This window comes from Myxine glutinosa, chromosome 1 (assembly GCF_964187855.1).
Source record: "Myxine glutinosa chromosome 1, kmMyxGlut1.1, whole genome shotgun sequence".
Taxonomy (NCBI): Eukaryota; Metazoa; Chordata; class Myxini; order Myxiniformes; family Myxinidae; genus Myxine; species Myxine glutinosa.
Window position 1 is genome coordinate 255,438,432 of NC_136261.1, and position 27,294 is coordinate 255,465,725.

General features: G+C 45.5%; 2 protein-coding genes across 7 annotated transcripts in view; both read right to left on the reverse strand.

Moving 5' to 3' along the window:
• Positions 1-23,893, reverse strand: part of LOC137436515 (tubulinyl-Tyr carboxypeptidase 1) — a 59,720-nt gene extending 35,827 nt beyond the window's left edge. For 2 of the 4 annotated variants that reach the window (XM_078786089.1, XM_078786095.1), the window contains exons 1-7: positions 23,457-23,893; positions 19,825-19,913; positions 16,417-16,473; positions 16,248-16,322; positions 15,731-16,016; positions 7,873-7,962; positions 7,625-7,752 (exon numbers count right to left, since the gene is read on the reverse strand). In XM_078786089.1, the coding sequence (XP_078642215.1) occupies positions 7,625-7,752; positions 7,873-7,962; positions 15,731-16,016; positions 16,248-16,322; positions 16,417-16,473; positions 19,825-19,913; positions 23,457-23,717 (986 nt within the window). In that variant the 5' untranslated portion in view covers positions 23,718-23,893. Of the gene's footprint in view, positions 1-7,624; positions 7,753-7,872; positions 7,963-15,730; positions 16,017-16,247; positions 16,335-16,416; positions 16,474-19,824; positions 19,914-23,456 lie in introns of all 4 variants that reach the window. The other 2 variants (XM_068130386.2, XM_078786096.1) reach the window with 2 other exon arrangements.
• LOC137436499 (ribosomal protein S6 kinase delta-1) overlaps positions 1-27,294 on the reverse strand; it is a 283,132-nt gene that overhangs the window by 146,779 nt on the left and 109,059 nt on the right. The window lies entirely within an intron of this gene.

Here is a 27,294-nt window from a genome sequence, read left to right on the forward strand (position 1 = left end):
TATGTTTATGGACTAACTACGGGAACGCCCTTTGACCTTTTATACAACCACAATGGAGGGAGGAGGGGTGATATTTTACAACAACCTTTTACAACAACATTTTACCACAACAATAAAATTAAAAAAACATTCTCATATCCACAACACTGCACCCTCCTCCCCTTAGGCACGTCCCGGGCTATAACTTTTACCTTAGTGTGGCACGTAGGTGTAGTTCCCTCTACTTTTAACCTGACCCTGAGTGCGACAGTTTTAAAACATAAATAAATGTGTCCCGCTGCTCCATTGCACCCTGCCTAACAGACTTACGCCCACAGTTAACCGAATTGCGGAATGGTCTTCAAACTATACACTGACGGTGGGAAGCATTATTTACAATGACGCTATTTTTATTTACAAAACTAACACAGGACCTGTGATTGTTCTTTCTGGGGGGGAGACAGTCTGCTCTGCATCGACGCACCATGAACGCACCCAAAAACGCACCAATACACACCCAAGCACCAATCGGTGCAGTCACCATTGTTCAATGAATAAAAATAAATTCAACAACCCCTAACCCTGCAGGTGATCTCTTGCTCTTCGGCTCCCTCTGCTGGTTTTATTATTTGGTCTTCCAGATGTCATTCTTTTGCTTTGCTTACTGGCGGCCTATTTTCATAAAGTGTGCCCAATGTGTCCTTTTTATTTGCTTTATTTATGGCCCACAGGGTCCGACTATGTGTGGTTCACCTGTGGGGCATCGGTGCCCTGTGGCCAAGGTCCGCCAGCAAGATTTCGGGCCCTCATGGCCGGTTTCCAGCAGAGGGGCCATGCCCCAACCCATGGGGTCCATAAGTGGTGCTCGGCCACAGACATGTGGTCCATAATGTGGTGCATCGATGCAGACAGCTGGTTCTGGAATTTCGGGCGCACAATGGCCGACCCACGCACGCTCCCCTCGGCGCCCAACGGCGCACAGGTCATGTGGAGACAAAAGGGGAAAGACAATTGAGCGAGGGGTAAGGTCACAAGGGTACACATCAATAAGGCAATGCAAGGCGAAATGCGTACGGAGGGCGAAGTGAGAAAGCTCGTCCCTACGTACGTCACCCCCCTGTCACCTACCCTACCCTTACCCCATATGTACAAAAATTTACACATTTACAAATTCGTCACTACTGTCACGTCTTCCCCATATTTCCCCTATACCAAATTCGTCTCCACAATCCCTTCTACTGCAAAATTTGCCATCACCAATTCATCATCAATCCTCATAAGGAGGCAGAGATGGAACATCAAAGCACAATGTCACACCCACGTCATGATGCGTCTCACAATCCAAACATTTGCACAGTAAAAATAATTAAACATGGCATGGTGCGGAGTACCTGTCACCTCAGGTGAGTGGATGCAGATGGTGCGAGGAGATCCTTCATCCTAACTATCCTCTAAATGACTTTAACACACTTTACACTACCCGGGGTCTCTCCCTGCCAATCCATTGGCCAGCTTACACTATGGGTTCTAATAACCAATTCCCATTGACCAACTGTGGTGCTCCCCAATTTGGGGTCTCACTCCCCCGATTCATCTCCCGGTGCTCTCGCACAATTTCTGGGCTGCGACGTCTAGCTCTCCCAACAGGTCTACCCACCTGCACACCTCCACCACTGTAGTTGCCACCCGAGCTTACCTAGCTCCTCACCCTAACCTAACTAACTGGGGACAGCCCCTCTCCTGGCTCTGTCACCCCATGGTGCCCTCTGGCACTGGGCTACCCGGGTCCGTCCTCCGGATCCTCGGGCCCCATCCACAACAACTACTACCGGCTCCCAGAGCCCACCTGCGGCCTCACCTGGCCGACATCCTCACAGTGGTGGAGTGCCCAAACCAACGACACACACTAACAGGCTACACGCCCAGCCATTTCCACAACACTAATGCACCCATCCAAATACCATTCTGTCACCCGCACCACAGATGCCAATATCCAACCACAATTTACCTATACCCTCTACCTAACACTTACACTACCCGCCCCGGGTATCCGTGATGGGGGTCCACTCTTCCCCATTCACACCTTCGCACCATCCACTCCACAATTTCCACCATTCTCACTCCACGACCATCCATTCCTATACTCCATACCATTTATTCCATACACCTGTCCTTCATTCACCTGTCGTTGCACACCTGTGCAATCACACCTGGTGCCACCTGCACCCTCCTCCTCTTCCTGGACCATTTGGTCAACACAACACGCAATCACCACTACTCCCTCATACACTGCTCCACACACCTGTTCAGTTGCACACCTGTGCAATCACACCTGTTCAATCTTCACACACACGGCATCATCTCAGCTAACTACTCCCCTCTGAAACTTGCGCTTCCCAGTCGTCCTTTAACTATTGCGCTCCCTCGTCATTATCATCCATACTAATCTACCTGCGTCCCCACTACAGGTATCAGTCACTAACTAAACTAACGTCACCTACGGTCATCTTCGCTAGATCCCTATCAATATCCTAACCCACCCGGGCTAGTTTTCACTGCCATCAACCCCATAAGCTATTGCTCCTTTGCCCCCACATGGGAAGGGCGGCAGGGATGCCAGCCTTACCCACCGGGCCATCGCTCACTACCAATTTTGCACATCAAATTTCAACAAATTAAAAAATTTGCCAATCACTACCCATCATCTGCCAATCACTATTGCCAATCCCTTGCCAATCATCAAATTTTGTTTTTCTCTAATTTTGGGTCCAAAACACTATCCTCATCACCCGTCTACTTATTACATCCTCTCGGTGCGCCGTGACATCATTAAACTCGGTTCGTAAAGCCGAGCAATGAATTTGGGTGGTTTGGTTGCCTGCAGGTTGAATCCGTCCGGCTTTCGGTTCAAGGGAGGTGGTTGGTTGGACCGAGATTCCACGCACCATCTCGGCGCGGCACCTTGCGGTCCCGGGCCCGATGGCTCAATCTCCCCCGGTCGGAACCCCGTCCCCACGAGGGGGCACCGTTCCGCCTCCTCCCACTCGCCCTTGAACCGGACCGGTCGCCTCGCCCGACAAAGCCCGGACTCGACCGTGCGGGGCGGGGCCAAGCCCGAATCGGCAACGACGCTTCGAAGAGAAGCGACGCAGCATCGACCCGCGCCGGGCCTCGCACCCAACAAAGCACCCCCCCTCGCACCGAGCGCTCGCATCGGCTATCCGTCGCCCTAACCGCTAACCTGGTTAACGTCGATGCTTTACTTGCATGCTTACAAGCATACGCTACCCCTTTCACCCTCACAAAACCTGGCGTTCCAACGCCGTCCGTACATTCCACCAACGCTCTCCCTGTTACACACCACACCTCTCGCGCACACTTTGGTCCACACCTCTCCTCCGTTACGTCCTCCGTAACACTCACCATGGGCGTGCACTTCTGCATCCACCCACTAACGCGCTCACATGGGCTCTCCCACACCCGCGCCATGACCAACTCAGGTGTGCTTCCTCGCACACGTTCCACCACCACCTTACTCTCCGTGTCACACTCCGTACACCCCGACGTGCATTCTCGCTCGCACTCGGTTTCACACTCGCGCTCCGATGTGCCCTCTCGCACCTGCGCCATCACCAACTCACTATTCGTGTCACACTCCGTACACCCCGACGTGCATTCTCGCTCGCACTCGGTTTCACTCCCACACTTTATAGCACACCCACTCGCCGACGCACACTTTTTTCTCCCACGCGTGCCATTTCCACTCACACGGGACCCTTCACCAACGCCCGGGTGCCATATCGATCCCAATCGCGCGACAATTCTTTTGTCGCTAAACATCCATTTACAAAATCTCCCAGCACAATACACAGCACGTCTCACCTTCGGGGTTCTTCTTCCTCCCTGCACCAAAACCTGCAAACTTCCATTTGGATTAGCGAGTACAGCATCAGGATGTGCATTTAGACTTTGAGCAATTTCCATTCCTTCCTCCGATTGTTGCTCTTTTAACTTTAAGTCCCCGGTCTCTCCAATTTCAACTATACCCATAATTTCTTTGTTCACCTCGACGACCGTTGGCTTTAATAAAATTCCCTCTACCTCATCGGTCGCCGGCTTTTCCAAACCCCGGGTCGCGATTTCTACCCCCGTCATTGTACCCGTGCTTTCCTCCGCTTCGCTCAACCAGCGCTTTTCGACCCGCTTTACCTCCTCGTGCACCCCTGGGACCCTTTCGCCCAACTTGCGGTCTCTGTCCCTCTGCTCCCTTTCCTCCCTATCGGCCCTCATTCCGTTTATTGTTGCTTCAATTTGCTCACTCCGAGCATCCATTTTATTACTCAATCTCTCCCCCTCTATTCTCAGCATCTCGGTGAATTGCGCCATGAAGTCCCCCACATCAAAGCCCGCTGGTAGTGGTACGGTCACGGGCGCGGCAAAATTTGGTGCCGCTGTAACCACGTGCGCGAGAGCGCCATTTTGTGCACCTGATACCCCCTCAACCACACCTTCTTTACTCTCCTCCACCACTTTTCCCACTTCTTCCCTGGGGTCCTGGGTCGATTCTACCCCATCTATCTCTCCCACCGGCATCCCGTCGCCTTGACCAGCCATGGCGCGATTTCAAAATTCAGGTTTTGTAAAACAAAACAAATTTCTGCCGCTCCAAATATTGACCAAATTTTTTTTTTTTCCCTCTATTCGTTTTTTTTAAAAATTTGGTCGGGCCTCGAATCCCACTCCCAGACACCAATTGTTACAGATCGCGGTTTAAGATGTTAGTTACCGAGCCGTTTGGTATTGCCGCGACCTAACAGGATCCCCGACTCACCCGATTCCACCCAAACGTTGGCCGGGTCGCACCACAGCTAGTCAATAGGGAAAAGACAAAGGCGACGAATGCAAAGAGGAAAAAGAAGGCAAAGAAAGGTTTGGAAATACGACTGAATTTATTTACTATTTACACACATAAGCAAAAAGGAGCAATCAAGTTTATTTACAACACATAAGACGCAGGTCACACAGTGCAAATACTAGCTTATCTACAGACTTAACTTATTCCCAGGACAGAACAAACAAAACAAACTCACGTATACAAGAAGGGTGGAAAGGCAGGAGGTGGATGGATGGAGGGAGAGGGAGGTCCAAGGGGGTCCCGCAGCACAACCGGCGCGTTTAGCAGCCGCCGTTCAGGCCCCACGCTGCTGTTTTGGCTGCTGTGGACGTCGCGTGCTTTGCCAGGCCTCGTCGGACGCGTCTGGTCCAAACCCTCCACTCGTTCTTGGTCCACTCACTCTTTACCACCGACTCCTCACCGCAACCAACGCAACCAACTGACGACCACCACCGACTCCTCACCGCAACCAACGCAACCAACTGACCACCGACTCCACTGACTGACTCCTCACGACTCTCTTGGCGACCAACTCAAAGTGCATCTCTCCTCTGTAAAAACGCATCTCTCTCTGGACACGCCCTGCCTTGGGTTATATAGGCCCCCGCCCCTCAACCTTTTCGAACCTCCCCGATCGCTCTTCCTCCGCCCTCTCTAGCCAAACCCCTGGCTCATGGTTGGTCGAGTGGGGCTGGCTCACTCCTCCCCTCTATGACGAGGTGGAGACACGCCTTTCTTCCCCGACTCGAGCCTCGTGGTCAATGGCGGTTATTGGAGGGGAGGTAATATGGGCAATCGAGGCTCGGCAATGACGAGAGGGGATGTAATATGAAATGGAGATTTTGGGGATGGGAAGGAAAGGGGATCTATTCTCTTTCACTGGTGCAATGGAGTATTTCAATTAATGGAAGACACAGCCTTACGCTAATACACATAATAAGGATATAACTGTCAAAAAAAAGATATATCGTGTCCTGCATGTATGTTTTATGGACTAACTACGGGAACGCCCTTTGACCTTTTATACAACCACAACGGAGGGAGGAGGGGTGATATTTTACAACAACCTTTTACAACAACATTTTACCACAACAATAAAATAAAAAAAACATTCTCATATCCACAACAATATATATATATATATATATATATATATATATATATATATATATATATATATATATATATATATATATATAATATTATATATATATATATTATATATATATATATATATATATATATATATATATATATATATATATATATATATATATATATATATAATATATATATATATATATATATATATATATATATATATATATACAGTGAAACTTGACTTACGAGTGCACCAACTTACGAGTTTTCCAAGATATAGCCGTCGCTTGGGGCGGTTTTTTGCTTTGAGATGCGAGCCGAGATCTGAGTTACGAGCTTACGCCACCCGCCACCAGGTGGGTTCCGGTCACGTGGTTATCTTGCCGTGCAAGCATCTCTGCCGTATATCGCTGCTGCTTTGTTTTCGCATTTTGGTTATTTTTGGAAAATTTCTTAGTTTTAACCATGGGTCCTAAGAAATTGAGTGCCAAGGGCAGTAATGAGAAGAAGAAGAGGATGATGTGCTTGGATATAAAACACGCAATCGTCGAAAAACATGAGCGAGGTGTGCGTGTTGTCGACTTGGTGAGGCAGTACGATCGTAGTACTTCTACGATATGTACGATTTTTGAAGCAGAAGGAGTCGATAAAGGCTATAACGCCAGCCAAGGGCGTTACGATTATTTCAAAGCTCCGGACCTCTATCCATGAAGAGATGGAGAAGTTGTTGTTTGTGTGGTTGACGGAGAAGCAACTCGCAGGAGATACCGTGACCGAGAGCATCATGTGTGAGAAGGCCCGAGACATTTACGGGGATTTGGTGCAGCAGACGGCTGGGAACATCAACGGACGAGGCATCGGAAGAGTCATTCAAAGCCAGTCGGGGATGGTTTGATAATTTTAAGAAGAGGACCGGCATTCACTCCGTCGTCAGGCATTGTGAGGCAGCAAGCTCGGATGTGAAGGCAGCTGAAGATTTTATTATAACTTTTGCCGAACTGATAGAAGCCGAACGATACATCCCCCAGCAAATCTTCAACTGTGACGAGACAGGGCTCTTCTGGAAAAAGATGCCGAGGAGGACGTATATAACGGCAGAGGAGAAGAGCATGCCAGGCCACAACTTGTTCAGAGTGCCGGCGATAGCTCGCCTTCTCTTTGTGGAAGACACGGTGAGATCCTTAACATCCAACAACTAATGGGACGCAAACGGGGCGCCCAGTTTAGCGGTACACACATTGATGAATCACCCTGCCTGTGAAACACCGACATGACAGGTTATAGCTGGGTCGGGATTCAAACCCAGGCTGGACGGTTTAGAGTCAAGTGTGCGTACCTCCAGTCCAGCCATCCTGCCAACTTGTATGCTGCATACAGGTGAAATATAAAGCACGAGATATTTTTATATATACTGTATATTTAAAAAAAAATTGGTGTGGTTTTTGGCGGGCTGGAACGGATTAATAGCATTTCAATGCATTTTAATGGGGAAATTTAATTTGAGAAACGAGCAAATTGAGTTACGAGCTCGGTCACAGAACGAATTAAACTCGTAAGTCAAGGTTTCACTGTATATATATATATATATTTCAGTTTTATAAACCTTTACAATGCTATGCCTGTATTTTGTACGAAATTTTAAGCACTTACAGCTTGTCTCCGTAGCTGATTTTCCGTTGTGATTGTGCAGAGGAGTGCTTGGGAGAATTGTTGGGGGAAGGAGTACCCTTCTTGCATTCTTTGTTTGGAGAACTTTGGACTGAAACACCCTTCAAAAGCTGAAGCCAACAACAAATGAACAAAGTGGTGTTAAAAAAAAAATCATTTCAGAATGCAATGTCCATTCTTCAAAGGTGAATGTAAAGCACAACAAATTATAAACCCTTCCCTCCATGCACCTTCATATCTCGTGCATGCTTTTCCAGCTCCTTACGCAGATTGGCAGGAGGTAGTTTTGTTACGTTTAGCACAAGGTAATTCCAATCCAGCTGCTCCAAATGTGCAAGGAGAAACAAAGGTTGAACATTTCTGTATTACACTCATGCTTCCAAGCCAAAAAATCAAGAAAAGTACATAAAAGAAACAATACGTTTCTGGTGTTAAGGATGTTAAACTGCAAGTTTTTAACGAAAGACATCAGGTGAAATAAAAACTAGTCTCAACTGATAAATAGTATTTTCTATCCATATTATGCACCCAAACTCAAACCAAAGGTTCATCAACATATTACACAAGCAAAATTTTTTTTTTAACCGGCTCTACCGTATTCCCAAACACGCCTCTTCCCAACCCAAATTCTCATCCTGAATACATTTCCCCTTTTCTACACGGTATGCTTAACTTTGCTTAGCTTAATAAAACTACTACACATAGAATGACTCCCCCTACACAGATTTCAATTCCTTTTTTTTTATATCCCAATTAACCACAATGCTCCTCTCCGTAACTCAACGCACCAAATGTATGGCTTCTAATGGCAACCCACAATGAAATGTTTAAGTTGTTTTAAGTGGGGAATTTAATTATTTGGTGTACACACTTTGCAGAATTCTTGACAGGTCATTTGCGATGACATTTGCGATGTCATCGCAAATTGACAGGTCATCGCATCGCAAGTCGTGCTTGCAAAAATGTTTTAAAATATGGTTTGTCCCTCAAGTTTTCAAGGCAATATTAAATAAAAATTAAAATAAAACTGCACAAATCTTCAAAGAAACATCAAGATTCATACTTGCATATCTATCTGACCTTTAATGCCAATTTATGCACCCCGATTGATGGAATACTGTACCTATATTTATGATAATTTTTGTTTTTCAGAACGCACATGCAAAGCCATCTCGGCAAATAAAAACAAACAAATGAAACACAAATATCCAGGATGAGTAAGCTCCAAAACCAAAAAAGAAAAACAGGGGCAATACCTGAGGGTGCTCACTAGTAGAATAAAGCGGTTTACTACACCGACTAAAGGTATTTTAAACAGTATCATGGTATTTTAAACCAATTTCAATGGTTGCTAGGCGACGTAATCATAAGACTTTGAACCTCCTCCCTCCCCCCACTCCCCTTCCCAGCTCCCTTTGCCATCCTCAGCCCTCCCTAAGCTCCCCTTAGATCCTGATTTTTCTAACGCTGTGAGCAAACTTTCGTACATCACAGGTGATGAAGGTTGTGGTCAAGTTTCATCGAAATGTATGTGTAGTTTCTGAGAAGAGAGCAATACCTATTTTGGGGGGTTAAACATGGGCCTTGAGCCTGGTGTTGGCTTAGCGGTTAGGGAGTCGGCTTGGGATCCTAGGATCCTGGGTTCGAATCCCGATCGATCGCTGAATTAACGCCAGGGGGGTTGACTCAGCCTGTCATCCTTCCGAGGTCGGCAAATTGAGTACCAGTTCACTGGGATGAATGATCCCGGTGTGTACCCCGGCTTAGAATAGGTACACCGTATCCCTGCGCATCGTAAGAGCGTGACCAAGGGCTGGCGTCAGGAAGGGCATCCGGCCATAAAAACATTGCTTCAAACAAGGAACCATGATTGTCATGGGGCCCACAAGGCTAACCCCCACTCTAGCGAGGAAAATGGCCTTAAAACGATCATTCATTCATTCATTCAAACCTGGGCCCACTTTGAACCCCGGTCGACCCCCTTAGTCCCCAATACTTTAATGCAGTGAATAAACTTGAGTTGCAACATACCAAATATAATTTTTGCCAAGTTTGGTCACAATACCTTCAACGGTTTCAGAGAAGTTGCAAGTGATTACGGACTGACAACGTATTAATGTAGAAAAGGGAACTTTACAATAGCTCAGTAAAACACTGGGGTTTTTCTTCCCCCCCCCCCCCCACAGGGAACAGCATGAGAGTTCCTTCTTTGCTGGAAAAAAAAAGAAAAAGATGGAGACCTCATAACCCTGCTAAAATTAATCGACATTTCTAAACCTCAGTTCTCAATCCTGCAGTTATACAAGTAATGTGCCACAAGATGTCACTGCACAAGCTACATTTGACCCAGATGCCAATAGTTTGTGAAAAAAGAAGTCAAAAGATGGCTACTTTTTTGTCTGTCCACCAAGTTTACGTATCCTAATGCATGCTTGCAAGGCCCTGAATATAAATAAATCACATTGTTTCTCTGATTCTGACTGACACGCATGCAAGCACTTTTTTTTTTTCTCCATCATAAATAAGAAGTTTCTACTCCACATCGAGGTGGAGGGAGGCGTGAGCGAGAGAAGGGCGATTAGAGGAAAGGAACTTTGGAGCAAGCTTCCTTATCAACTATCATAATACAGGAATACCGTGATTTACGTTGCCCCTATTTATGTCGATTTGAAGTTGCGTCATCAATCAATAGGTACCCAGGCTTTGAATTACGTCTACTTGCATAGAAGGCAAGTCGTTCAAACCATGTGCTTTGGCTTTTTTCTGAGACGCCCATTCTCACGCCAAGACGTTAAGATCATTACCGTTATGAACCTTGAAAGCACGCACACTTCCACACGTGGTTTGCTGTTTCAAGACGTGTCGGCATTGAAGTGCGACGGACATTTTGTACAGTGCTACCTCACACTTCAATGACAACACGACAAACTATGCTGCCCTGTGTGGGCCAGCAGCCTTCGTACTGTTGCCAGATCTGAAAAGTGGAAGTATCGTATTGGAACTTAAGATTATCGTACATTGTGAAATATTTGCATAATGACAACATTTTCCTCACCAATTTTATTTAGCCTCAGGCACACTTCAATGACGACGTGTCAATGACACACCATGTGTGGTTGTGCTGTGCCTGTGCGCGTGCCGGCAAGGGCAAGCTTCACGGATGGAAGAAGGTTCCTGGAATCCGTGCTCCATGCCCTTGTCGGGGTGTACCTGTACCTGTAGTCATGTACGGATTATAAATTTAGACCGATTAGACAGCACCGCAGTCAGACACTATGTCGCCATGGCCGCTGCTCATATTCAAATCCTACATTATTGTCCACATAAAACATGGGAAATTTTCTTCCAATGACAATTCAATTCAATTTAAATTCAATTGACTGAGCAGCTCAGGAAAATTGGTGACGTAAAAGCAAAAGTACGTGACTTCAATGATGTAACTTGAATGTTAAGTGTATTGTACCTCATTCTGCCCTTTGCGTTGTTCAGACATACTATGAATGAATGAATGATCGTTTTAAGGCCATTTTCCCCGCTGGAGCGGGGGTTAGCCTTGTGGGCCCCATGACGATCATGGTTCCCTGTTTGAGGCAATGTTTTTATGGCCGGATGCCCTTCCTGACACCAACCCTTGGTCACGCTCTTACGATGCGCAGGGATACGGTGTACCTATTCTAATCCGGGGTACACACCGGATCATTCATCCCAGCAAGCTGGTACTCAATTTACCGACCTCAGAAGGATGACAGGCTGAGTCAACCCCCCTGGTGTTAATTTAGCGATCGACCGGGATTCGAACCCAGGATCCGAGGATCCCAAGCCGGCACCCTAACCGCTAAGCCAACACCAGGTTACAACACCAGACAACCAACAACCAACACCAGACATACTGCATTTTCAAAATCTTTGCATACAGTATTGTGATTTGTATCATTAAATAACGACAATGATTTCATTAGCTCCGCCACCAAAGGTGGATGGAGGTTATGTTTTCACCCCTGTCTGTTTGTTTATCCGTTCGTTTGTTTGTTTGTGAACAAAATATCGCAAAATGTTGTGGACGGATTCAGACGAAATTTGCCAGAGATGTAGCGTATGTGACACCGACGAAATGATTAGATTTTGGTGAAGATCCGGATTCGGATCTGGCTACTAAAATTTTTTAGCGATTCTTCACCATTGGGAGATCGGACATCTCAAAAAGTTGTGGACGGATTTGGACGAAACTTGGTGGACCAGTTGTGTGTTTGACAAGGACAAATTGTTTCGAATTTGGTGAAGATCTGAATATGGATTCGGATTCAAGAATTATTTAATTTTTAAGTGATTCTTCACCACTGAGAGATCGGGCGAAAAGAAATATATAAAATATTTCAAAACGTTATGGACGAGTTATGAATAAACTTGGTGGAAGAGTTGGTTAGGTGACAAGAACAAGCGATTAGATTTTGGTTCATGTCCGAATCCAGATCCGGCCCATCAGTGGGATACAAAACAAACTGTTCAGCCTGGCGGAGGTATGCGTTCTACCAAGAGCCATTCTAGTTAATCATGAGTTTTAAGCGTACTAGTGGTGATAAGAGTGAGCCTGTGGCTAAGAAAATGCAGAACAAATTCGTGAAAGAGCTAAACATGTCATGCCATTATCATCCAAGTTGAGTACGAGGCAAATTACGACAACAAATGACCTCTCGCAGCTTTTGGACCTCATTCATAAAGCTGCAGAGAGATCACTGAGAATGGTGATCCATTCAAATAACGATCTGCAAAAGTAACCAGAGCACTGCAAGATTCTATCTCTTGCTACAAAATAAATCCACTGGGGAACAAGCGTTACGCCTAGGTCCCCCGTCGGGGAAGTGATGCGAGTTGACAGAGTGGAAGACGCAGAAAACATGCTATGATATGATATTTCGCTCACAAGGTTCAGACATACATGGAGGCAGCCATCTTGGATTTTGACGTGGCGACCCAATTTACAATAGCGGTCATCCTTATGCCGAGATACACCCACACACCAAATTAGAAGTTGGTACTTCGCTTATCTTTCAAGATATTTCGCTCACAAGATTCAGACATACATGGCGGTGGCCATCTTGGATTTTGACGTGGCGACCCAATTTTAAACAGCGTTCTTCCTTATGCCTAGATACACCCACACACCAGATTAGAAGTTGGTACTTCGCTTATTTTTCGAGATATTTGGCTCACAAGGTTCAGACATATATATGGTGGCGGCCATCTTGGATTTTGACATGGCGACCCAATTTTCAATAGCGTTCTTCCTTATGGCGAGATACAACCACACACCAAATTAGAAGTTGGTACTTCGCTTATTTTTCAAGATATGCAGGTTACAAGGTTCAGACATACATGGCATCAGACATACATGGCGGCGGCCATCTTGGATTTTGACGTGGGTTGCACCCACACACTAAATTTGAATGCGGTCCTTTGCTTACGCACGCACGCCCGCACGCCGCAAGCACGCCACATGCACGCACGGACGGACAGACGGACACACGGACGGAGGGGAAAGCCATAGTCCCCCTTTCGCTCCGCTGAGTGACGGGGGACAAAAAATGCAGGCCAAGAAGCAGACATCCCTTGATGTTTTCCTTAAAAAGGCTGCAACTCCAGCCGCCAAAACAAATAGCAGCTCCAAAACATGGCACTTCAATGTTTGCAATTTCAGAGCCTGAGCCTGGCAGATCTTCAAAATCTTCAGAGCTTCAAAATATACTAAACCAACATCTTCACCTCTTCTCACATTTTCATATGTCAAGAATGACATATGGCAAGCTTCCTCTTGCCTACCATACTCCTCTGTCTGATCATAACTCCCTGTCTCTATTTTATTCTCTCTACCTATCTACACCTACACACACCAAAACACACAAGCACTGTACAGTCAGACACCAACATTCACGGGGGATATGTTCCAGGAAAATGCCAAGAATGTTGAATTCGCGAATGTGGGGCATTGCTTTAAGTTTAATAGGAAAGGAGGGGATAGGTTCCCGGCGGTTCGTGACTCATAACCGACTTCTACCGACTTGCCCCCCCAGCTCTCTCTGGGCTCTGTCCCCCAAATATTCCTACAGGTCGCACAAGATCTGCCTGCAACCCTCTTATGGTTAAACTGCCAAAATCAAGACTTTCTGCTCACCTTCACTCCTTCATTCCTCTTTTCTCCCGCCTCTGGAACAAACTCCCTCACTCTCTTCAATCCCACTCCACCCTCCAGGTCTTTAAAACAGCTGTTCACCACCATCTCTTATCCTCCCCTATCCAAAACCTTGATTTTTTCTACCCCCGCTAATTTCGGTCCCCTTGTGTTTTATACCTCTCCCCCCCCCCCCCCCCCCTTCCCTTCCCACGCCTCCTGCCCCCAAGCCCTCTCCCTCCCACACTTCTCCCTGCTCTCAAATGTTGTGGTTGTGTGCTTCCCCTTCTCTCCCCATCTTGTCTTCCGCTCCCTCTTTTTGTATATTTTGTTTGTCTGGTTGATTTGTTTGTGAAATAAATGTTAGCTCTTTCACGAGCCTCGATTCAGTATACAAAAAAAAAAGAAGAAAAAAAAAAGGGAAAATAAAAAATCCTGTGAAAAACTATGAATATGCGAAGCGCAGGGCCGCAAATGTCGATGCAGTTCAGAAAAACCACGAATACGCCCGCGAAAGGAATGTCGAATCACAGGAATGTCGACTCACGTGGTTGTGCATGTACAACGGCGTGACGCATGGAAGATGCTTTTCAAACTATTTTGTGCACAGCTGGTGGGAAATGCTTTGTGCGTGGCTGGAAGTGGTTTTATACATAATGTGTGAAAGATGCTTTTCGAAATATCATGTGCTTGGCTGGTGGAAGATGTTTTTTTTGTTTTTTTTTGCACCTGCAAAAAATTATCAATTCGGTGAGGCAGAGGGCCACAAATGTCGAAGCACATCAAATTTTATCAACCGTGGGATACAAATGTACTTTCTACTTTCTCTAATTTCCATCTACTTTCTCCCATCTACTTTCTCAACAATCCTATCCAAGAAGTTCTGTCACTCAAGCTTTTGGGTCTCACTATCTGCCATGATCTTTCCTAGGAAAACCACATTTCCAAGCTGGCCTCCAAAGCCAGTCGCCGAATGGGCATCCTCCGTCGTGCGAAGTCCTTCCTTGGCACACCTGAGCTCCTCACCACATACAAAGCTTTCATCCGCAGCTCAATTGAATACTGCTCTCCCCTCTGGGCTGGTGCTCCTGCCTCACACCTAGCTCGGATTCACGCTGCTGAAACCAAAGCTTTCAGAATCATTGGAATCTCCCGCGATGAAGCTAACTCTGAGGGCCTTTCACTCACTCACGGCAGGCAGGTTGGTGGTCTTTCTGTCTTCTACAGATTCCTCTCCGGCCTTGCTCCCCCAGCTCTCTCTGTGCTCTGTCTCCCAAATATTCCTACAGGTCACACAAGATCTGCCAGCAACCCTCTTATGGTGAAACTGCCAAAATCTAGGCTCTCTGCTCACCTTCACTTTCATTCCTCTTTACTCCCGCCTCTGGAACAAACTCCCTCACGCTCTTCAATCCCACTCCTCCCTCCAGGTCTTTAAAACAGCTGTTCACCACCATCTCTTATCTTCCCCCATCCAAAGCCTTGATCTTTTCTACCCCTGTTAATTCACCCCAGATCCACTTTTTTGAAATACCGACTTCTTTCCTGGATGTCCTAGCAGTGTCCATGTGTTATATACCTCTCCCCTCCCCCCCACCCCTTTCCCATGCCTTCCCCCCCTCCCCCCCAAAGATCTCCCGATATCCCTGCTCTCAAATGTTTTACTTGTGTGCTTCCCTCTCTCTATTTTTTTTAAGAAAAAAAATAAACTGTGGATACCGATATCAAGTCGCACTTTTCAAGAACGCATCCTAGATGTAATACCATCTTTAAAAATGTCAATCACACTGCTTTCAGTTAACACGCACCCCCCCCCCCTCCCACTTTCACCCCTTCCCCATCCCCTCCCCCCCAAAAAAACAACAATATTGGTCGAAGTAAAACAAATGGTTAACAAAAAACATTTGACAAATTCAACTCACCTTCTCAAAGCTGTAGGGATTGTGGGGAAGAAAGAGGCCAAGCTTCAAATTCACGACTTCATGCCAGTAGGTTGCATACGCTTTCCCAAAGTCAGCCACCAAGTCTGCCAGGTTATTGAAGGTCAGGGACCGGTGCATGAGGTCGGGTCGACGACTCATACCTAGTGCACCATACTTTCCACTGGACCACATGCCCAATACCACATGCCCAAATATCGTGCCTCCAACCCGTGTGCGGAACGCCAGTGGGAAGCGCTCAACACCCTGTAAGCCATTTGTTAGGTAGCTGGAAAGGTCGCTAAGGTTTGGACAATCTGAATCGATGCTCGACATTCTTTGTTGGAATTCAAACTATGATTAAGAACCACAATAACACCACTAAAATTAAGTAATCAATGATTCACGAGCAAATTTGAGTATTACAGCAATGTTTCATTAGAATATACTTGAAGCATCCATAATTTACTTTGGCCAACAAGGAAAGCTGAAAAAAATAACAACAAAGCGATGAGGATACATCGCCAGAACAACGGCCTCCAAGCACTTTATGGGAAGAGATTCCCGGATCATTTCCTTGGCCAAGTCCATGAGCCTGCAGCGATAACTGCCTACTTAATGCACAGTTTGTTACGCAAAAGGATGATCACAAGATATGCATCCCTTGGAATCCCCAAAGAATTGCTCACCCAGAAAATGGACGACATTTCTTGATTTCATAGAACTGAGTCCCGGTATGGTTATATCTGTGGATATTTCAGATAAAGGATATTCCTTGAAAAAATTGGGGGTTGGGAGAGAGAATGCTCAAAAATTCCATAATTTTGAATAAACAATAACACAAGGAAGAAAATAAGATACAAAAAGAAGATACAAACCAAAAATTAAACACCTTACTACTTTGCTCATGCAAAGATACAAACTGTATTTTCACAGAATTCCTGGCAAAAGGAAATCCAAGACGAATTTGTCATGGGTATGTTCTGATGTGGACCCAGTCTGTCTCACAAATACAGAATAACAATTGTTTGAGTGAAATAAAGTCACTGAGGGCACGCCATCATCTATTTTCTCTGACATGTACTTATTGTACTCTGATAACGAACCAACTCAAACGAACCACAATGTTGGACGTGATACGTTACCCTTAGAATCCCCGCAACGTTTTACCTTTCCAAATCTGCGTGAAGTACATTCTTCTGAAATATCTAGAAAGTAACTATCAAATATACTGAAACACGACAACACACAACCAAGGTTGACATGGACCTTTCATTCTAGAAAGTGCAAAACAATAGTTCTGCACTGACACTTTTTGTAATGATGCTCTCAACACTGAGCAAGTTGTATATTAAACAACAAACACTGGTTCAAACATTCTTAGTAAAACCAAGATGGTGACCAGTCACATTTGCTGTGCTGACCCATGACCTTAAGTCTCCACCGCTTGGGGCATGAACTGGGGGTAAGGGCGGGGGTCAAATCCAAAAACAATCGTTACATATTTCATGCGTCCCCCAATGTTGATTGCATATACAAACTTTCATTAAAAATGTGCCATAAATGTGCTGTTTCTTTTTTTTTTAAACGTAAATTTTTTTTTGCATATTTTGGTATTTGACCTTTTGAGAACATCACAGGGGGGTGGCCAAAAATGATACCGCTCTCGTGCCTTCTTGCCATGTGCTGATCACAACTCTCAAATTTGGTGAATTTCTGCACAACCATTGAGGAGGAGATAGCATGACGGGCAGACAGACAGACAGACAGAGCAGATTACTATATCCATCCCACCGTTTCTTTTTTTTAAAGAATGCGGATAACATAGTTAATGCCAGGCGGGTACCAAAAGATCACACATTCCATCAAACAGCAACTCGTGCAGCCAATGCAACAGTGTTCCCGGAACACTAGCAGAGTGGAGATGATCTCTGGAACATTGAGATGAGACCTGGGTCAATCATTTCATGCAAGAGTTAAAAACAGCAAGGGACCAAGCACGTATCACACACATCCATGCAAGATATTGGTGACTATGCATGCGTCCACTCCACAGTTTACTGCACCAAATGTTCCCCTTCAATATTTGACCACTATGACTGGGTTTAGAGTTTCAAAATAATCCTCATTTAGAAAAAAAAATAAGAATGACTGCACTGTGGTCACAACCTGCGGCACAAAATATGTATTTTTTACCTCTGTCCACTTAACTCCCTCATCCTTGCTATTGAAGGCATTATACAATTCATCTCAGAGGGTCTTCGCAGTTTGGTTCAATATCAATTGAACGAATCTAACGGACAGCTGGGTCTGGTTCGAGGCTGCTAGTGCACCCACTCCGAGCAGGAGCCACAGGAAGGGTCTTGTTATTATCCTCAGTGGTGTATGCAGAATACAGTAGATCTAAACATGAGCATCAAGAACGTCAGTGGTGTATTCAGTTACCAAGTTTCCGTCCTCCCACTCTCTCTGTGGCAATAAACTTTTTGTTCATGAAATCCTGTATGTGGTCATTCGACTTTCAGGACTTTGCCATTAAGTGCAGCTGAATTGGCTTTAAAAATCCGGTAATGGGCCGATTGGGAACCGCGCATTGAACGCGCATAATGGCCCGTCCAAAAATTAAGTAATGCTACTTTTTTAGGAAGGCGCGTGCGGGTTTGATTAAACACCTTACTAATAATTTAACACTTGACCCAAACAAGGCAAATGGAAATCTGCCGCAACAGCCAGACAGTGTATTACAATCAGCAGAGGCCTATATAGGCCTACTGTGTTAGGCCCACCAGGAAACACGATGGCAGCAATATTATTCCGTCTCAGCCCCATAGTGCAATGTGGGTGTGAATCGGCAGATGTCCAATGGATGGGTGCACATTTAATAATAATTTAAAAAAAAAAGAAGAAAAAAAAAGATGGCCACTCATTAGAGCGCATACTCCCGCTGTGGGTGGCCGCTGCTGAGGCCTATCTTCCAATGGTAAAAAATCCTTCAAAAAATTCCTGGATGCAGAATAATATCCTGAGCTTCACCAAAAACTAATCAATTCTTCCTTATCCCAAGGGCAATCATCGCACCAACTTTCATCCAAATCCGTTCAGAACTTTTCCAGATATCTTGTTGACGAACACACGAACACACGAACACACACACACACACACACACACACACACACACACACACACACACACACACACACACACACACACACACACACACACACACACACACACACACGATCGAATGCATTACTCCCTAGCGGGAGTAAAAATCGACCCACAAGAACCCCATCAACAACAATAACAACATTAAGCTCTTGCGGACCTGCGACAAATGGCTCGTGTATTTGGACACAGACGACAGAGCACCCTGCAACGGACACCATGGGATCTTAGCCGAATGAGTAACTGTTAGTTACTCCACACAAGTGAAGCGAAAAGTGGAGTTATGCAATTGGTTCACTTTGTCTGTCTGTCCATCTACAAATGTCAGTTTATGATCGAGGAACTACTTGGTATCAATTGAACGTTATACTTTGAACACGAATCGGAGCATGAATCGGAACTTTGGCTCTGAATGCGTCCCGATTGCACATGCGCAGAGAGGAGTAAGATTTAAAAAATTATTCTGTCTGCCTGTCTGGCAGTCAAACAAAATTGAAAATCATTCCAAACAGGAAAAGTACTGTTTTTAAGGACATTATGAAGGACACAAGCAATAGGAACGAATAACTAATGTAACATCTTAAATAAGGTGGTGTAAAATATGCTGCATCAGCAGGGGTAAACTGCCCAAAAGAAAAATTATACAGCCTTTAAAAGCTTTACTTCATTTCATTTGAATAATATGCAGTACTACAACACTGTAGAACACAAATCACATTATTGGCATTTTCAAAAACGTTTCCTTTAGCAATACCTGGGACAAAATATCATGGCATTTTACATCATTTCGACCAATCAAATTTGCCGCTCGCAGACCCTGCCCATGTCATTTTTTCACAAGACTGCATGGGGTAAAGTGTTCTATGAACTCTAACTGTACATTTAATACATGGGTTCTAGATTTGCACACAGATGGGGTAAACGCAGGATACTGAAGTTCACACATGAACTTCTGTATGGCTTCTAGTTTTTCACCAACTGGGGTGGAAGGTAAAAAGTACGGCACAGATGGTATATGCACCTGCAAAGAAAAAGAAAGCGAAATTGCTCAGAAAAGAAAAACACGAGGTCATTACAAATGCAAACAATGCTGCCAAATTAAAATGTCTGATAGGACCCATGAAGTCAAACAAACAACTTTCCCAGCATCAAAACGACTTGCTCCGTTACATCATGAAAAAGAAACGATGTGCTAACGCATCGTTTTTCATGCACGCTTTACGCAGGTGTAATCATTACCTCACTGGGCCCAAACAAACGAACATGTTTCACACAAAAGTAATTGGTATTTGATTTGTCATTGCGGTATTTATTAGCAATGGAACCATCTGTTGTAACACAGCGGATTCGTTGGGGAAAGACGATCCACAGACGCACAATGTCAAAAAACACAGCAAGGTGAATGAATGAATGAATGAATGATCGTTTTAAGGCCATTTTCCCCCGCTAGAGCGGGGGTTAGCCTTGCGGGCCCCATGACAATCATGGTTCCCTGTTTGAGGCAATGTTTTTATGGCCGGATGCCCTTCCTGGCGCCAACCCTTGGTCGCCTCTTACGATGTGCAGGGATACGGTGTACCTATTCTAAATCTGGATACACTCCGGGATCATTCATCCCAGCAAGCTGGTACTCAATTTGCCGACCTCGGAAGGATGACAGGCTGAGTCAACCCCCCTGGCGTTAATTCAGCAATGACCGGGATTCGAACCCAGGATCCTAGGATCCCAAGCCGGCACCCTAACCGCTAAGCCAACACCAGGCTAACACAGCAAGGTAAAGTGAAAAAAAGGAATTTCAAACACAGAGATCAATATATAATTGAGTGACATATGATCAATTCAGTACATCAAAATTTTCACTTTGTAGCATTTGTATTTGTTTTTTTTTAAGACAACATTAAACAGCAAATGCAATTGGTGGATTTCTCTGAGATTAATGCGAAGGTAGCCAAGGCTTGTCTTTATGGCTCAGGTTTTGTTTTGGTGGTGGTGGTGGTTGTGGTAGAGCCACCCTAATAGCACCAACACCACAACCACCAGGACAAGATTAAACTCGGAAGGTACCACAACCAAAATAGAAAATACAATAACCCAACTCAGAAAGCACCGAGAAAACCACTACATGAACACCCATTTCAGATTGCACAAACATCAAACGACGATGACGCCAAACAACCATCTCTCAACAAATGCACTTTCTTATGAAACAAATTCATAATAAATATTAACCCTTTGAGTACGGGATTTTTTTTTTTGATAAAAATACCCCAGGTACGGGATTAATTTGGCATTACGGGAATGCAACCACGTACTGACGATCTGTTTATAGGTACTAGCAACCGCACCAGCCCTATGGGCGGGGCTTCAATTGGGAAGCCCAAATGAAAAGGCAAAATATCAGAAATTGAAGGCTTTTTTATTTTAAACGATTCATATAAACATCCGTTGAATCATAATACACGCAAATCATCAAAATCTAAACAGTACATGGCGCCCATTTTGAAAAAAGATTGAATTCTGCAAAACGGAAGCGGCCGCTGCACGTCTTTCTCAGTCGCACGTTTATGTGTGAAGAGTGCGTGCCAAATCTGTAACACACAAGCGGCCGCTAATCCCGTTTCTCAGTCGCTTTGCTCACGCTGCCATGTTACTTCAGAGCTGCACGTTTATATAGGAAGAGTTCGTCAGGAGTCGATCTACTCTCTCCTGGTACGTAGGATTTCAACAAAAGCCACATCACCGTTCATATCGCTAAATATTATTCCATCGTGTTTGGAAAAACTGGAAAATTTGGAAAAACAATATGGCCTATTTTACTCCCAGGGGTCCCAGGAATACCCACCCAAAATATCGTTGCGATCGGTTGAGCCGTTTTTGCGGTACCTTCCAACGGACGGATGGACGGACATTTGGTGAATTATAGTAAGATAAATCGATGACGTGTAGTAACGTCATCCGGACACAAAACTTTTTCGCGGGTCGCGGCACTGGACGTCATCCGTACTCAAAGGGTTAACAGGGACCCATGGAACAACTACACAATGTAAAATGTGACTTCAAGTCCTTAAATGTTCAACCCCCACAACCCCTCACAAACCCAAAGTGTTCAACCTCCACCCCTAAGGCCTCAACCTTCCCCTCCCATCCCTAAGGTCTCAATCCCCTCCCCATTTCACTTCACACCCTCTTCCTTCCTCCCCCGCAACAACTCCTCAACCACTTCCCGTCCATCGAGAGTCCTCAACCTCCCAACTCTGCCCAATCTTTGCTCTCCCCCCGACCTCCCAACTACAACTCAGTAGGTACTCCCCTTCCCACCCTCCTTCCACACATAAAAGCAAACGAGCATTCCCACATCGAAAGACTAGAATATTTAACGCTTTTCCCTTCCCATCATGCTAGCACAGACTTCACAGAAACTGCGATTGAAACAGTCCCTACATGTCATGGTTTGGCATGGTCGCCTGTCAAGCTCACAATCCCGCGAGATATCTGGAAATGACATGTGACCACGAGCAAGTTAATTGTGCCAATAAACAACTCAAAACTTGTCCTTCATGATTTCCGATTTCCAATCATGACTCCTAATTTATTTTAAAAATTAAGGACCACATAGGTCCTTTCCATTGGTGTTCAGAAGCACCCACACTAGATATGGTGTCTTCCTCCAATCTTTCATTGTACAGAGGCACACCAAGCTCTCACATACTTTTCCAAGTATTTTCAGCTTGTGTTAGAAGCTTTATGAGCCATTTCAGGTAACAATCCTGATCGTGCACGCATTACAGAAGTCCACATGCAACGGATATCACTTCTGGAGCCGCCAAGCATTCTGGAGCGGATTACATAATTTCAAAAGTCCCATATTCATTTGTGTCTATCACGCAGCTGTTGGCTCGTGTCTTGCTGGTGGAAGCGGTGCTAGTGATGTGGTGCCCCCCTCATCCACATATACATGAAAATACAATAAAGATTGCGATATATACTTTACTTTGGTTCCTATCAATATCAGTATGCATCACTTGACCACACTCAAGGGACAATGCCCCCCCCCCATCCGAGCAACAACCCCCCCCCCCCCCCCCTCCTAACATATATTTCCATGTGCAAGATAATATGACAACAAACTATTGTGTTTTCGCATTCGCTCTGCTATGTTTATGGCATTAATTGTGCATACCTGCCACCACATTGCGAACACCCTCCAAACGGGCAATGCAAAAGACCCCTCAGGTCCCATACCTTGCATGTACCTCTATTACCCTCACCAGAGGAGAGTACTGCATTTGGGTACGTCTGTCTATCTGTACGCACAGAATGTGCCCACATAGGTCACAAACGCCACCTAGTGGTAGCCAGTAGTACACGTTATCTTTTTTTCAAACGAGTACCTCTATAAAGCACAGCATGTACAACTAGAACGCGATTACGTCTATAAAATACGTACTATAAAACCACACAAAAGTGTTGGTGATGGTGTGCAGTCACCCTCCAACATTTCCTTCCAGGCCCTAACCCGATACCAATGGACTACAATGTCAATAGACGGATAACGAGGTCACACCTTGGGCAGATGCCTGGCCTCACGGATACTACACGCCATGTCAGAGCCACCCGGGTGCTGCCTGGTCGCGATGCACCACATGCGGTCCCACGTAACTGCGTTCATAGGAAAACCGTTCCGGTTCACGTGGGGGGGTGAACCGACGCTTTCCTTGTCCTCGTCGTCCTCAGATACCGCGGTCTCGTCGCACAGCCTCGTTTCGTGTTCCGGGGCCACGGCCAACGACGGCCCACGACGTGGCTGATCCCGGGCTCCGGGCATGGCTCGGGACAGCACCGTTGCCCATTCACCGGTAAGCACGCCGCGCCCGGCCCGACCTTTGCCTCATGGTCAGCCACGCCAGCAGGGCGAAAATTAACCGTTATGGTTTAACATTCCATGGGCAGGAATAACGGTACAGTACCAGCTGACTGAACCAAACGTCACTTCCGATCGTTAAATCATTGGCTCCCAATCAACCAATCATCGAGCTTCAGCTTTTCCAACACACAATTAATTCAAATTCACGGTTTACTTGGCATTCAGTGTTTCCTTGTTTCAAAATTAATCGTTTTCCTCATTCATTTTCAAAATCAATCGTTTTTTCTCATTCATTTCCAAAATTAATCGTTTTCCTCATTCATTTCCTAAATTAATCGTTTTCCTCATTCATTTCCTAAATTAATCGTTTTCCTCATTAATTTCCAAAATCAATTGTTTTCCTTATTCATTTTCAAAGTTATTCGTTTTCAAAATTTATTTTCAAAATTAATCGTTTTCCTAATTTATTTTCAAAATTAATCGTTTTCCTCATTCATTTTCAAAATCAATCATTTTTTCTCATTCATTTCCAAAATTAATCGTTTTCCTCATTCATTTCCAAATTTTATCGTTTACCAAAATTTTTTTCAAAATCAATCGTTTACCAAATTTATTTTCAAAATTAATCGTTTTCGGAATTTATTTTCAAAATTATTCACTACTTTCTTATCTCCAAATTGTCAATTAAATACGATTTTCATGGAAAGAGTACCCAAAGTGAAGTCAAGTAATCACCATGACCAGTGAAAGATGAAATGACTCTTCGGAACCATCCATTTATTACGTACGCAGATTTGCCTCTTGTCCCCACCGATCCTGATTCACACTACCGTACTGCACTGTACAGATTTTTACCCCTATTATATTGCTACGGTTTTGAGATTGGCACATATTGATCATTAAAGGTTAAAGGGTTGCCACCTGTTACATATTTAGGTGAATGTATGTAAATTACCATTCAGGTTGCTTATCCGTGTGTATTATATTAAGGGTTGTTGTGATGGGAGGGTCAGGAGCCCTTCGGAACCAGTGGCCGGAAACGGAAGTGGCCGGAAACGGAAGAAAAAAAAGACACGAGGAGAGAAAAGGACGGGGCTTCTACTTCCTCGCCCCGCGACGACGAGAAGGTGGAATCGACCTTACGCTGCGCGGAAAACGCGCCGTTGCGAAACGTCTGGCGAGAGGAGTTACCTGGGCGGTAAATACCTTTTGACACGTCCAGTCACCGTGAGTTCGTGCACGAAACCAAGCGTCCGGGACAGTTTGCCCCGTCTACAAAGACGCGTACGGGTCCGCACGTTGGGCCTCGCTCGCGTCGGAAGCCGCGCTGGGTTTTGCCCCGTCTACAAAGACGCGTACGGGTCCGCACGTTGGGCCTCGCTCGCGTCGGAAGCCGCGCTGGGTTTTTGCCCATCTACAAGGACGCGTAAGGGTCGCACTTGGGGCCTCGCGCCCGTTGGACGCCGCGCTGGGTTTGCCCCGTGGCTTGGCAAGGAGGTGCGCTGCAGCCGCGGCCCCAGTCCGAGACGGCACGTTTAGAGCACGTCCGCCCGGGGCTCGTTCACCCGCCCGTGTGCGGAGAGGAGAGACATTGACCACGGAGGGAGTCAGGAGTGGGGCTCACGTGAGGAATGTATAAGATTAAGATGGCCATCTTAGAGTTTGTGTAGATGAGTTCACATGGTTGTAATATTGATTGTGCATGGTTGATGGTTGTTGATTGCTGAGTGAATATATTATTGATTATTCCGGATCCTTGGTGTGGGGTTTCTTCTTGACCGGAATTCATATTGATTGCGTTACGAAAGCGTATAAACCATATATCTTTCTGGCGGGGTCCCTCCCACGGTCCGGGGGTCACCAAGACCAGGTAGTTACCGGGAGGACCACGTAACGGAATTGGGGGCTCGTCCAAATTACGATTTGCGGTTTCGCAATTGGGTCTACGTCCGGGATCTAAAAGTGTATAAAATAATAAAATAATAATATTTTTGGTAATTAAAATTTATTAATTAATTATTAATTGGTAATATTTTTTTTTGAGAAATTGGGGAAAGTCTTGGGGTGAAGGTTAACAGGTGTTAACGATAGGCACCATGGCGTTTGTGGCACAGAACTTTGGGGTAACCCCGAGTGAGGCACAGTTCCGAGCATTGCTAAAGTCGGATCTCTTGAAATTGGCCAAACATTTTAACTTGGAGGTCCGAACTAATTTGAGGAAGGCAGAGTTGCAGGCCACGGTGATACAATCTATGGTGGGATTAGGAACATGGGACGAGTTAGCCTGGGAGTGGCTACCCGAAGAACCAGAAGACGTGGAGCTCCGGAAACTGGAGTTGCAATTACGGAGCCAGGAACGGATCAAAGAAGAAGAAAGGAAAGCAGAAAAGGAAAGAGCAGAAGAAGAAAGGAAAGCAGAAAAGGAAAGAGCAGAAGAAGAAAGGAAAGCAGAAAAAGAAAGAGCAGAAGAAGAAAGGAAAGCAGAAAAGGAAAGAGCAGAAGAAGAAAGGAAAGCAGAAAAGGAAAGAGCAGAAGAAGAAAGGAAAGCAGAAAAGGAAAGAGCAGAAAAGGAAAGAGCAGAAGAAGAAAGGAAAGCAGAGGAGAGGAGAGAAGAGAAACAAGCAGAGGAAAGGAGAGTGGAAAGAGAACTCCAGGAAAGAAGAGAAAAGGAACAAGCAGAGGAAAGGAGAGCTGCAAGGGACCTCGAAGCAGAGGAGAGAAAAGCGGAAAGGGAATTAAAGGAACGTGACATGCAGCTTCAGCAAGAAATCAAATTCAAGGAGCTGGAGTTAATGAGAGAACGGGGAGAGGCACCACCCTTGCTGACGGGGTCGACACCTAACCAGAAAACCTGGGATGTGGGCAGACATGTGAGGCTGGTTCCACCGTTCAGTGAAAAAGAAGTCGCGAAATTTTTTCCACACTTTGAGAAAGTGGCTCGACAATTAAACTGGCCGGAGGAGGCATGGACCATACTCGTGCAAAGTGTGCTGGTGGGGAAAGCTCAGGAAATTTATTCGGCGCTACCAATGGACCAATGTGCAGATTATGAGGTACTGAAGAAGCACATCCTCAAAGCCTATGAGTTGGTTCCGGAAGCTTACAGGCAAAAATTCAGGAATGCCAGGAAGAGGGAGAGTGAGACCCATGTGGAGTTTGCCAGAGTGAAAGAAAACATGTTTGATCGGTGGTGTGAGTCAAAAGGAGTCGGGAAAGACTTCGAAACATTGCGGGACTTGATCCTGGTGGAGGAATTCCAGCAGTGTGTCCACGAGGACATCAAAGTGTACCTGCAGGAAAAGAAAGTACCGAAGTTGTGGGACGCAGCCACCATGGCAGATGATTATGCCTTAACCCACCGAATAGGGGTCCACGAACCTAACTCCTCGCCTAGATCTCCGCAGGGGAGGTGGGGAACAGCAGGTGCGGAGAACGACCATACATGGCGGCGGCCTCGAGATGATTATGGGGACAACTATGATACCCCACCGGTTCGAAATCAGAGGGATGCGGGCCCAAGACAAACTTATAGTTCGGG